The 14,018-nt window shown below is 41.8% G+C and overlaps 1 protein-coding gene across 7 annotated transcripts in view; it reads left to right on the top strand.

Annotated features, from left to right (window-relative positions):
* Nucleotides 1-14,018, top strand: part of GRB10 (growth factor receptor bound protein 10) — a 148,684-nt gene that overhangs the window by 121,842 nt on the left and 12,824 nt on the right. For all 7 annotated transcript variants that reach the window (XR_010610091.1, XM_065667719.1, XM_065667715.1 and 4 more), the window contains 5 exons: nucleotides 1,661-1,817; nucleotides 7,657-7,772; nucleotides 10,544-10,618; nucleotides 12,635-12,772; nucleotides 13,392-13,502. Coding sequence is in view for 6 of the 7 variants with exons in the window: in XM_065667719.1 (XP_065523791.1) it covers nucleotides 1,661-1,817; nucleotides 7,657-7,772; nucleotides 10,544-10,618; nucleotides 12,635-12,772; nucleotides 13,392-13,502 (597 nt within the window). In the remaining variant the exon portion in view is untranslated. The remainder of the gene's footprint in view (nucleotides 1-1,660; nucleotides 1,818-7,656; nucleotides 7,773-10,543; nucleotides 10,619-12,634; nucleotides 12,773-13,391; nucleotides 13,503-14,018) is intronic.

Below are 14,018 nucleotides of genomic sequence, written 5' to 3'. Positions count from 1 at the left end.
TTCTGAGAGGGCTGGCTCATCCCTGCTGTCAGATGAAGCCGTTTCCTGAACGCGGGTTTGAGTCACTTGGGCTGGATGAGGCTTTAACTCCTCCCTCACTGGGCTTCAGTTTGTGCGGAGCCGGGGGAGCGGGGGGAGGCGGGCGGGCTGGCAGGCAGGCGGTCGGTCCGCGGTGGTGCGGCGCTGCCCGCCGCCCGCGGCCATCGCGGGTCCCGGAGCGGAGCCGGGTCCGCGGCAGGAGAAGTTGAAGCGCCGAAGTTGCGGGGAGATGCCATGAGCCGCTGCCAGGCCGGGCTGCGGGCAGCACGCGTGTGCCGGTGCCGGCGGACCCCGCATCCCCGCCCCCCGCCTTTGAACTTGGGAGCTGGCGGAGGGGTCTGGCACGGCCCTGGGTGGTCACAGAAAACCCCAATTCCCTTTGTAATTTCTTCTTTTTGGGGAGGGGTTGGGGGGGGCGGGAATAATTTGGAAGTCTGATAGTGTGTGGGAAATGATTACATCAGTCGGAGGGAGGGCTAGGATTGGTCTACACGGTGTGGTTTGATTCACTACCGCAAAGATTGCGTGTAACCCTTTGAGTGGAGCTCTGGCAGAGTTGTTTCCCTCCCCAGAAACAGTCCCCATAGCAGGGGCTACGTGACAGGTAGGGCACCGCCACCCACTGACACCGCCGGCACCCCGGGCGCCCAGCCGCAGGCTACCAAGGGTCGGCGGAGGCAGAGAACAAACTCTATCTCCAGAGGCAACCTCTATTTAAAATGCCATCTTGTTCTTCCGACTGCTGCCTTTTACGTGCCGTTGAGGTAAGATTTTCCATCTCGAATTACCATCCAGGTTTTTGTTAGATTCCCCTGCTAGGATGCAGAGTGTTTCTAATGTGGAGTTGATTTAAATCTTGGACCTGCCGTTCGCCCAGAGAAATAATTTTGCGGCAAGTGCCTCTCGCTTGAGCAGAACAATGCAAAGAGGGAAGCATCTGTATAATTCAGGAGGTGGGGAGAGGGTTCCTGACTTGTTCTCTCATCTCCATGAATATTTAGGATGTGCAGCGTATGCACATTTGGTTTCAAACTACTTTCAAGCTAGGATCAAAAGAGGAGTCGGGGCAGGGAGAGAGAAATGCGTGTGGACCGTGCTAGCTAATTGATCCGCCGGCAAACTGCGAGTGGGACCTCCCCGGGCGAAACAATCAAAAGTTAGTGGGGAACAAGAGAGCCATTTTTAATCTTCAGGGTCTCGGCCTGCTCCTCTGTACGTGTTTGGAGGCCTCCGACGGGACCACAGAGACAATTGTGTGTGTTTAACTGGATGTAATTTCTCTCGGCCACTGTTGCCCAAGTACTCTCTCGATACTGTTTCACGTTTGCTTACCTTACACAGCTCTACACAGAACCTGCTCTCTCACTTTTCTCCCGGTGTATGCGGTCCTGTTAACCCTGCTGAATCTTTGTCTAGCGCAGGGAGGTGTTGGGAAGGGGGGAGGGGAAGCAGGGCAAGGGGGCATCGAGAGAAAGTGTTATAAAGTGAATCATCCATGTTGTTTGTCCTGGCTGCCAAGGTGCTTGGAACCCTCACGCTGAGAGGATGCCTTTCTACAGTAGCTGTGTGGTTTCCCGATGTTCAGAGCTGTTGATCTGTAAGTGTACCCTTTATGTTGCAGGATGTAAAAGTCTTTAGTGAAGATGGAACAAGCAAAGTGGTCGAGATTCTAGCAGACATGACAGCCAGGGACCTCTGTCAGCTGCTCGTTTACAAAAGTCATTGTGTGGATGATAACAGCTGGACTCTAGTGGAGCATCACCCTCATCTAGGATTAGGTAGGGAACGGTCAAAGGGGTGGCGTGGTTACCTGGGAACATAAAATATGTGTAATTCGTATTAATGTGCTTCCAGCCAAACATTTTTCTTTCCACTGCTTTTATTTGTACAATTAGCTGAAGTCGCATACGTGCTTTTTGTGTATTACAATTTCATGTGTTAAGCGTTTAAGCCATTTTAAGTCCTTCCCTGATTTCCCATCCCCTGTTTTTTTATTATAAAAAAATAATTGTTTAATCTTCACACCAGTGCTCTGTTGCTACCTTGCTGTGTCTGAAGCTATTGCAAATAAACAGCTTAGGCAAATGACTCTTGATCCTTAGAGTACCAGTCCTGTGAAACAGCTCAGCTCATCACCAGCTGGGAGACCTGGGTGAGCAGACTCAGCTTTGCATACCTACAGTAACGCTTATGAAAGCTAGACATGCTGAGCTGGGGGAGGGGGTTGGTTGAACTTGACTTGAGGCAGGGGAAAAAATGGTGGTACCACCCGCAATATCCACGGGCAATTTCTGGACCAGCAGTGGCATCTGCTCTCCAGGCAGCGGCTCCTCCACCTGATTGAAATTAAGGTGTCATGGTTACAGTTCCAAGAAGGCAGCAAGAGGAAGAACTGGGGGGAATTAAATAACACCGTGAATTGGTTTAATTACAGTACCTGAAAGGATCTCATGTTATTCAGGCTTGCTTTTCCTGTTATTTTGTGGCACTGATTAGTTGCAGGGTTCTGCTGTGCAGCTTGCAAATGCGTATCGCTCAGATACGCTATCTGTAATTCTGCATAGCATACAATAGCGCTTTAGAAAGTGTAGCGTTTGGGAGTATTAGTCAATATAGTTCATGGGGAATTCTTTTCTAGAAAATAGAGGAAGACAAATCATAAGCTGCGATCGCCAGCGCTGAAGCTGTGAATGCTATCTGTAGCTAACAGAGGGGTTTATGTTTAAAAATGTAAGTCAGAACCACACAAGTAAAAAAGGGGAAACAATTTGCTGGAGATGTAATGCCCAAAACTGGTACTGTTAAACGCAGATAAATTCACAGCTCTGTGGAATGGCACTCAAAAAAAAAAAAAAAAAGAGAAAATAAAAATCATAGGATATCCTGATTTAATGGCGTTATTGGGTATCTTTCCTAGTATAGAAATACCTTACAAAATCAACATGAAACACTCAGTTGTATATGTCCGTGATATACTTTCAGGTCTGGGGACATAGGACAAGGTGAAGAACGAGGGTATAAATTACAGAACCGTTATCTCCGTAGTTTAATATGCCACATATGCACTTCTAGAAACCTTTACAGATTTTCAGTTTTATCAATGCTCATTAAACTACCAGGCTCTCTTTTTTTCTATATTCTCTTTCCCATCATTGCTGATTACCAAGGTATTGTGTAAACAGAAGCCTTCTCCTTTGTAACCAACATCCTTCTCCTGCCAGATTCATTCAATGATGCCACAATTCAGTGTTTGTGACATCACAATAGCTTCCATGGTGACTAATTGTGCTGTCAAACTCTGGTGTGTGACATCTCTGAATGAATCGGGCAGGAGGCTGATTAGGAAATCAAAAGCTTCTGTTTACACACAAATAACTTGGTAATTAACAATGATGGGAAAAGAGCAAGACACTTATCGGGCTGCATTTATATACATGGGGACCTGCCTGCCTTGGACCTCTGTTTCACACTGAAGCACAAAGCGAGGCCCTGGCTGTCCCAGGGAAATGGGGTGTGCAGGTTGGGGCTTCAGCATCCACCAAACTGTGTTCTGTGGGCCGTGCAGTAGATCAGTGTGGAAAGTAATGCAGCCTTTGAGGGTGTAAACAGAATGGACAAAGAAAAAAGTATTTAAAGCATCAAAAAAGATGTAATGATACAGATTTCACATACTTGAAAGGATGTGGACAGAAAAGGGAATAAAAGAGTTCATTTAACAGGAGGCAACAACATCCAATTTCTTCGCATATATACATAGATATGCTAAATGTACTATACATAGTATATATATAGTATATGTAGTCTATATATAGTGTATGACAACATGCAATTTCTTGATGTTGTCACTGTATACACTGTGACATATCCAGTAAACTTTATAAATACCACCTTTTGTGCATCCACCCAGTTTTGGTTGCAGTTTAAATTTTTTGTTACACGGCTGCTTATTTCTAGATTCTCAGTAGCATAAATGCTTCCCTGTATCCCTGAGACTAACAGATCAAGGTAGTAACCTCTTCGCACTTTAGGTAGAGTTATTACCAGGTGTCCGGTATTCCATATTTTTCCCTGTAGAATTAAGATTGCTAGTGTAAGTGTGAAACAATGGCGAATAGATACTTAGCAGTGTGGAAAGAAATATGGTTTAAAAGCAGTGAGAATTCTGTGTTTCCAGAAGACAGTATTTCTTACTCAAAATATCCTTGCCGACTTAATGCTGTAGGCAGTAATCTTGAAGCCCACCAAAAAAGGCGAGTTCCTTCATTGAATTCACTCTCTTTTTTTCCCCCTAGCCTTGCCTAATGTTACTCGCCAAAAGAGCTCAGTTTGCAGAAGCAGTTCATGTTTTTACTGTTGGGCAGACTGAGGACAAGAGCAAATTTTTGAAGCCACCTACATATTTATCATTGTGGTGATCTTCTAGGTCCCAGTTTTTAAAGAACCACTTTCACCTAACTGCTTACTTTGCACATGTAGTCAAGCACATTCCAAGTAACATGTGTGCTTACAAATAACTTCAAACAGCTATTGGACAGCAATAAGTATTTGTGTTCTCACTGGAGGCAATGCTATGGCAAGCTACCATCAGACTTGCTTAGATTTAACATGTGCAATGGTTCCTCCTGCACTGTACCACTAGTATTTAAAATATTTTGTGGTCAAGATTTAAGCAGTCTGTGATACTTGAATTGGTGCCATCATTTCATTTGCAACTAGGAATACACCTAACCTGTTCATAAAATGTGGTATTCTCCCTATATACTTCTCCGTGCTTAACTACCATAATTTAGAATAGGAACTGAGATACCTCTATTGGACATTAACAGAAATAATAATTATGAAGACAGACTGTCACGATAGTATGTGTCTGAACACTGGAAGGATCCCTACATACAGGTCTTATTTTTCCAGCTCCAGAACCGACTGTACATGATTGTCCAGGAACGTAAAGTGTATGTAGAGTTAGAAGAAAGAATTGCTGCATAGTTTTGTACATAGATTTTCTTGCTTACATGTGCATTGAATTTGATTTGCCTTAACCCGAGTGAATTAAAAGTGGAACAGTTAGATAGAGCGCTTGCTAAAATACAAAAGCAGCGTGGGCTATTTCACACATCAATCCACCTGTCATTTGTAGTGATTCTCTAATTGGGAATTTTGGGCCACGCCTGCAAGTTGTTCATGGTGGAATCCATCTCCTTTTCCCATCTTGTATCACTTTATATTTCTGTAGAAGTTTATACAGTAATACAGGGCAATCAGTACAGGGGAGAGGGGATGGAAAGTCTGTCCTGTTCTTCTGGGAAGCAGGTAGAGGAGACTGATTTAAGCCTGTCAGATAAACTAAAATGAGACATTTCTGGTCACTTCAGCAAGCGATGCCACTTGAAGATAAGCTGACCTGTTGAACTTAATAGACTGACATCTGTGCTTCTAGTTTCGTAGCAGGAATCTCAAAGCAGGGCTGAGGTTGAGTTGCTGGTTATGTCAAGTGGCAGTTCATCCCATTTGTACTGACCAGGTGCAAATTACCAAGGACTTCCCAAGTGCACAGCCTCTGTGAAGAAGCAGCAAACTGACCAGGACTAGCTTCTGTTTTACATACCCATGCTATGAAATGCTGCACCTTCAGGGTGGCTTTCACCATCAAAATAAAAATGTAAACATTAAGTCAACGGGAGTATCACCATAGAATCTCACACGGGTCTTGATTTAGTGAAAAAAAGGACATCTAGGTCAGTTGCCTGAGTCATCTAAGAAGTAGGCACTGGATACTTTTACACAAACTAACAATCAATATACAGAAAAGAAGACAACCGTCCATCTGTACTGCATTTCCTCAGGAGAGAATGAGCAGGATGTGGTTTATACTTGCCCTTAGGTGAGCAATCTTTAATGTGTTAGGAAACTAAGGACCACAACTTTGTGCAGTGATGGAAGCAAGCAGATTCAGAGCAAGTGGTCTTTCAGGGCTCATACTGTGGGGAAGATTTATACCAACATAATTAGATGCTTTTTGGAGGAAGCATAATTTAAAAACCGGAAAGGCCCTCCACCCCCATAGGCCCACTGTCATAACAGTGTGGAAGAGATTGGACTTTAACCAGTTGCTTAAAACCATGGCAGTAGCAACAGATCGGCAGCAATACTTGAAACTTCACCTGTGAAGCCCCTAGGTAACATTAAGGTTTAGGTGATGAATGCTCGGGTGGTGCAAAATGTTCTCAATTAACTACTACCAAAAGCAGTATTGTCACATACATTAGTCAAATAACTACCCCTTAGAAGTGTTGTTCTTGCTAATGTGTTAAGCAGCAGCTCTTAATTTGAGAGCAGCCCAGTTAAACCTTTGAAACACAATCCATAGCAAGGCTGGATGTTGCAAATGCAATTTAAATGCTGAAGTCATCCATGAGCTGGTGGTGACTGACAATGTAAATGCGGGTGTAAAAGACAATGGGATCATTCAGAGATGGGTTAAATTTTCAATTGAAGAACTTACATTAATCTGCAAAGCTGAGTAATTCAGGTGACATTCAGGGGCCTCTGCTTTTTGAGGTACCAGTGACTGCTTGCTTTCTGGCCCCGAACAAACACCCCAAGAGAACCTGGGTGGCAGCCTGGCATTTCTAACCGTGGGAATGCGAGGATGCAGGAACATGAAGTGGCAGAGGGACTCTGCAAACTGCTTGGGCCAGCAAGTCACATGCATGTTGGATAGGGCTTTGCAAAAGTGATTTTTTGTTTGCCCTTGTTTTTTATTTACTGTTATATAAGGGGTGAAAGTACTGACTATTCAGGCTTTTGAAAAACACCTAAATATTTTCTGGGAAACTTCTGAAGATTTGCCAAGATAATGAGTTCATTAAGTAGCGCACACTTAGCCCAGTTGCCTTCTTTAGAGTTACTGCTTTCAGTGAATTGGATTTGTTAAGCTATCTGTTCATGCTTTGATGTGCCATTCTTTTGACCAGGGCAGTGGTGGTTATGGGGAGTTACCTTGTAACCAAATCTAGAGCAGAAAATTGCCCTGTCATGTGTACAAAACATTTGTCTCTGTCAGTATTCCTGTAAAGTAGATCCTGTGACCTCTTTCATAATGAACCCCATTGTCTAGCATCTACAATAAAGGCCTGAAGTTCACCTTGAAATGAACTGGTTTTATAGAGTGTAATCAAATAGGACACTGTATTTCTGTGATAGTTCAAGGCCTAACGGTGCCCTTTGCACAACTTTTCCCCCTTAAATCTGTACGCCTTTCCAGATCCACAGCATATAACCAGCGCCACAAGACGAGGTTCATGTGTATCATTTAAGCTACTGCACACAAAAAAGTCCTATGTCCTGTTCTTTCCCTTCTCAAAGTCTGTGCTTATGAAGCCCTGATGTAGGAAGTCTTGGAAGAACACTGCCATATAACAGTAAACTTTGCGATACTTAGGCCCTAGTTCCTTTTAATGCCTTATGGCGGTGTGGTTTGAAAGCTATAATGTGTTTTGCTAGCTTCTTAAAAGGCAATGGAATTGCACTGGGTTGTTTTACTCCTGTTCTGCGAAAGTTAAGTCTCGCTGCTTCTGCTGGTTGGCTGTGTGTTAACATCATGTTCTTTTTCCACAGAGAGGTGCTTGGAAGATCATGAGCTTATAGTTCAAGTTGAGTCCACAATGGGAAGTGAAAGTAAATTTTTGTTCAGGAAGAATTACGCAAAATATGAATTTTTTAAAAATCCCATGGTGAGTCTCGTTACTTTCTTGTTTTCCCCACAGAGAGGGATGGATTGCAGTAACATTGCTGGGCCTGCTATGTCTTAAACATCTATTAAAAACCAAAAATCAACCAACAAACAGAATTCCTTCCAAAGACATTTCAACCGATGTTTAAGTTCCTTGTAACCTCCTCCCAGCCTGAAAACCTCAAGTTACCAAATCTACTTGTTTCAAAGTGGCTATTATGTTGGAGAGTGACCAAGACAGGGAAATCTGTTGGTTTAAGAAAAACAGAAGTGCAGTTTACTCATTATCTTCAAAGTTACTTTATTTGAAGCAAACTAATCGCACAGTGTGCAGGATCCAAACCTTTTAACTGCTGACAGTAATACTTTAAAAAAACCCCTTCTGGGTAACCCCTAAAGTACTTAAGGCATTTCCAGTTTATTGTCATACATGTTGAACAGTGTCTCACCTATGGGTGTGTTTTACTAGTGTTCTCTGCTTTCTTTTCTGATGACAGTAAGTTGTCCTTTCTATGTCCTCATGTATATCCATGTTTGAAAAGTATTGTATGTCATAGCTATACTTATTCCTGGATTTGTAAGATTCTTTGAATGTTGTCATTTTAAACTGCTCGCAGTGTAACTGCTTATGTGGGGGCTACTTTTCACATTTTATCTGAATAGTTAAGTTAAAACTGGCTGTTGGCATGAACTGATATCAGCTGGTGCAACCCTTCTAGGTAGCTGATGAAGGGTAATCCAGAGGCAGTTTAGGTGAGAACAGGTTTTGGGTCAGTCAGGTATTTGAAGAAAAAAGATACATGAGGTCACATGAAGATTTACTGCTGAAGTTACTGCACATGATAAATTTATTCCTGTCTTCATAGACACTAATGCACAGTTGCTGCATCCTTGCACTTGTGCTTGCATGTACATTTGTCATCTGCTAGTGCTTGTTTCAGAGGCTGTGCCTCAACTTACTGTGTGAAACATTTCTGTACATAGGAGTGTTTGTAATTTTTCACTTGAGTTGATCTTCCCATCTGATAACCTATGAACGTCTGAGTGTTGTGCAGAAATTTTGGTATCATAGGAGCTAGCACATTGGCTTCATGTGGTATACTTTAATTAATAACAGAGCATGGAAGCAAAACCCAGAATGCTTGGCATTCAGTCCCAGGCTCCTGCAATCAGAGAATAAATCATTCTTTCAGTGTATGAATGTGAAGGCTCCCTATCCGTTGCATTAGCCGTTGCCATATGGCACTGTTTCTGCTCAAGAGAGGCTGGTAAATGTTAGCTTTCATAATTCATTTTGCAACTTACCTGGCAGAAGGGTGGTTCCTCTTCATCCCTTCTCTTTATGCCCTAAAGCCTGAAATACTGCCTGAAGAGTGATGAATGTTCTAAACTGGAAACCTTTTAGTTGTGATTCATCTTCTTATAATCAGTCATTGTTTTATTTCAGACATTTCTGCATGTCTTCATACTTCAAATAATGTTTAAAAACTTCAAGAATGACTTAATGTAATTGCTGTGTATAGTAAATTCATTGTGCTGAATTACATAGGCATTTTAAAACATAGCAAATGAAAAAGGGAACTGGAAGAATAAATCTGAAGTCAAGTCATTGATGTAGCAGTAAGAAAACTGTCTGACCTTTGTCATGCAAAGATTCAGTATGAATGAGATATTGTACCGGATGCCTGAAATCGAAAAGCTCTGTAGAAGCACCTGTTTGGGTGTTAAACAATGCTTGCTTCTGTGTTTGTGGGATGGCAGAAAGGAAGTAGATGCTCACTTTGAGTTTACTCAAATGTGGCACATGAAGCAGGGTATACAACACAGCCTAATTACTGCATGTGTCCTCATTCACATGAAATAATGTTTATTATTTCATTTCATGGAATGTATGCTGGCCTATCATTACAAGAAAAAATACTGGGCTCTCTTATGTTACACTGAAAAACAAACACATGGGGTAGATTTTGCAAAGGGCTCTTCTCTTGACAGATTGAAGGGTTTCAAGCTCTGAGCATAACCTGACTGTTCAACAACTAAATGAAAGCCACAGCCACACGTGAACTCTTTTTTATAATTAAGGTCTGCAAATGGCACTTTGTTTGGAGCCTTCTGAGGGACTCAGCAGGTTTTAGGGGCATGCAGATACAGCACTGAAAAACTTGGCTAGAAGGAGAGTGCTGTTGAAGGTAGAGATATCCATACTGGAGATCATGCAGCATCCCTGCTTAAGACTTCTTTTAAGGCATTTGCATCCAGCTTACCCCTGTGAGGGTAGAGAAAACTTGTTATTCCTCCTGTTCTGCATCTTCCATATGGCAAGTGGCATTACAGAGAGTTTGTTCGCCAAACAGCCTTTCTGGATGGAGAGGGAAGGCCAGAAATCTGGTGGCAGAATATGCGATAAGCAAGGAGTCACTGCATATCCAACCTGCAGCATCATTCATCCTGTCCTTTCCTAGAAAGTAGAGGCTGTTAGAGATCCCTGAAAGCCTTCATCAGAAGTGGAAGTGATGGGAACGCACTTAAGAAATGCTGCATATCAGATATTTTAAAAATCCACATTCTGTCTGCATGGGCGTTTGGTGAGCAGAAGGAAGGGAAGAGCTGCACTTGAAAGCCCTAGTATTATTTTCAGTGTCAGGGGATCTCCAAATTGGGTTAAGAGTGATAGTTTAAATAAATTAGTGACTGGAAGAAAATGCCATGTTTTCAATGTAAGTGTGTTGAAATACAATGTGACTTCCAATTGTCTTCTTTTTTTGTATCTAGAATTTCTTTCCAGAGCAAATGGTTGCCTGGTGCCAGCAAACAAATGGCAGTATCCCACAGTCACAACTGTTGCAGGTACTGTAAGTTATCCATATGGAAAAAGAAAGTTTTGGAGCTGGAGGGGAGAGGTTGAGAGAAGGGGAGGGATAATTCAAAGGTCTGGAAATAACTGGTTGGAGAAGAACCAGTGTAGCACATTAGCGTATAGCTCTAATGCTGGAAATACCTGACAGAGATCTTACCCAGCGACATTGATGTGTAAGTTGTAAAGACAAAGTATTCATAGCTGTGTTCAAACATACTTGTTCCATTAATATTCATTCATCTGTGGTTACCTGGTTTGGCTACCCAGTGTTGTTCCTAAAATGGTCTCAGCAGATATATATCTATAAATGCAGAAGTTCTTGTCTATACTCCACGTCATAGCACAGGAGAAAGTGTAAAAATGTGTGTGTACACTAGAAGATACTTTTGAGATGGTGAGAGCCTTTGTTTTTTCTTCTTATGTCCCATGTTTGGGCCTGGCAAGAATTATCAGGAAGGACCAACTTCCTCATGGTTCAGCCAACTACCTGCTCTTTTATATATAAAAATAATTCCCTAAGAAGTAAGTCCAAGTCATTACGGAAATTTGTAGGTAGTATTTGCAAAATAATCCCACTTAAAGCTCCTCAAGTTAAATTACAGGGGTGTGGACCTTACATGTATGTGTTGGTAGAGTTGTGTAATCTGCATGGCAGTAGCATGTGCACTGAGTTTATACACAGGGTTTGATGTTGCTGTGTAGTTTCTTGCTTGCTCATGAAGGAGCTGCAGTCTTGGCACAGCTGTTCGGCCTCCAAGAATGGTGCTGAAGGGTGGGCTATGTCTTTGACCCATAACTCGTTCACTTAAACCTCTCAATTCAAGCACTCTGTTTTAAAACCTGTAATCTAAATCTTTTTCACTTTAGTTGCCAAATCAAAACACAGTCTATTATAAAGAGTACTATGTTAAGAATATAACACCCTGATGCCTGGAAGACAGTACCATGAATAACAGGCAAATTATAAAGCAGAAGGCACAAATAGATCAAGAAAGTATGCATACAAATAACTGATTTTAGCTTTATTTCTGTCACTTTGCATGTTTGCAGATTGTACTGACTCTCTTTTGTTGAGATGGGGAGGGAGGAGGACTGGGAAAATAGGCTAGGTTTTAATGCAACTAAGGATTCTGACACAGGGCACTGATTTTTGGTTTTCTTTCCTGTGGACATTGTCCACCAAATAACACCAAAATAAAACTTTCAAGAATTGCAAAAGCACCTGCGCCAACCAGGTTTATGCATTTCTCTTTCTGCTATTGAATTTATGAGTTTGACATTTAACATACTAAGCAAGCTCTCTTATCATTGAAAAATCTGGCCCAGTGTAATAAGGGAGCAATCCATCAGTTCGCTAACCATAGTTAACACTTCATTCCTTTGATGTATCACAAATCAAATGATTCCATATGTGGTCCCTCTAATTATGTCAAGAACTTAAATACTTCTGGATCTTGAGGCCTGGTATAATTGCTGACACTTATTTGACTGCTCTGTGTTTCATTTTAAGTTAAATACTCTGTTGTCTGTCATACCTCTTGGGTCAGGTGCATGTGATATATAAGAGTTTAACGTGGGAAATCCTGAAATAGGCTGTTCCCATTCTAAAACTTCAGGATAAATTTGCAGATCTTGGCCAATGTTTCCAAGTCAGACTAGTTGCCAGAATTGTTGTGACAAGGTATTATTTTAGGAATTAATAAGTGTACTTTGTGTCCCTTCAGGCCAAGTGCAAGAAGAATAGGGATAAAGAGAAATGGTTAGCCTTTTGGAGATTTAAGTATTGACACAGAGAACAGGAAGATGTCAGTGGCAGGAGGATTTAGGTGGAGCATGAATATCCATTTTGGTCACAAATCAGTATAAACATCTCGGTCAGTTTAAGCATAATTTGCCCCAAGTCAGCAAAGTGATTTGCCGTTCGTTTCTCTGTTCTGCAAGCACAGTGACAGTTTTATGATCCATCCATAGGACACGAGCCTCATTTACATTTTCCTCTCCAACAGAACTTTTTAAACTCCAGTAGCTGCCCTGAAATTCAAGGTTTCTTGCATGTGAAGGAGCTGGGTAGGAAATCATGGAAGAAATTGTATGTGTGTTTGAGGAGATCGGGACTTTATTGTTCTACAAAAGGAACTTCGAAGGTAAGATTAAAAAAGAAGTTGCACAGTAGTAGCATGTGAAAGCATTTTCTGCTTTTACAGTGGGTATTTTTTGCTGGTTTTTAAATATCTGCACACAGTGTTCCCTTTTTTTGTCGCATAGAAAAGGATAAGCAAGTCATGATCAAATGACAATCAAGCCCTGGGCTCTCAATGCATGAAAATAGCTATACAGCATTATTACATAATAAAACCAAACTAGCCAGACAACATAATTGTGGCTGCTGAAGTCATGCTAAGAAAGTTAGCAAGAGGAATCATGCTCTCTAAGCACATGAATTTAGTTTAAATGATACCTTAAGCAGTATTTTATATCATCTGACTATCAGATTTCTCTGGAGCAATGTAATAGGCTGTGCCATTTTTAATGTGATATGTTCAAATAAGTATTTTGTCAGCTTCTAGCATAAAGCACCTTCTGCTACTAGGCTGATGTTTAAAAGGTGACATGCGATGTCCACTTCAGGCGGCTTGAGAGAGGAACACAGTGTTCATACACTGCCCTCTGTTGGAGCTTGGTCTTGAGAGAGTGCAAAGCTTGTAGTAGCAAGATCTTCCAAAATCTTACACTTGCCTATCGTAAAACACGTTATTTCCCCAGGAGCCAAGACACTTGCAATTACTGGCTGACCTAGAAGACAGCAATATCTTCTCGTTGATAGCAGGCAAGAAGTTGTACAATGCACCTGCAGAGTTCGGATTTTGCATAAAGGTAATTCTTCTCATGAAGTTCTTCCAAAGTTCAAGATGGTGTTGGTAGCTTGGAGTCCTCCCAGGCCCCAGCTAAGTGGGATTTGTATGTAAAACTCTGCAAGCATTTCTGTCATGAGGACTTGATCTTTAACGTCTTTCATTTGGCAGGCGTGTCCTGTGAATCTTGCCATCATTTTATGTGACACTTTTAACACTCTGTCTGGTGCTCCTGTGGCTTGGGAAATTTTCAGTGCAAGATCAGCTCAGTGCTGAAGCGTGGTGTGCCTGTGAGGTGGCCTTGGTTCACCCCACAGATGAAATCCTTTTTTTTTTTCTCTCATTTACTCTAATTGAATAGAAAAATTTCTCTGGCCAGCAAGCACCAAAACTTAGCAACAAAGGACCAAGGTCTGATCTGGTGTAATTGCACCATTATTGTGGGCAAGAGGTTTTTATTTAAAGAAGATGATTGTCTTGGAGAATGGAAATACAAATCAGCAGTTGCCTTTGAGGATTTTAAAAACTGTTAAAAACT

This window comes from Lathamus discolor, chromosome 2 (assembly GCF_037157495.1).
Source record: "Lathamus discolor isolate bLatDis1 chromosome 2, bLatDis1.hap1, whole genome shotgun sequence".
Classification (NCBI taxonomy): Eukaryota; Metazoa; Chordata; class Aves; order Psittaciformes; family Psittacidae; genus Lathamus; species Lathamus discolor.
This window is presented reverse-complemented; position numbering and strand designations above follow the sequence as displayed.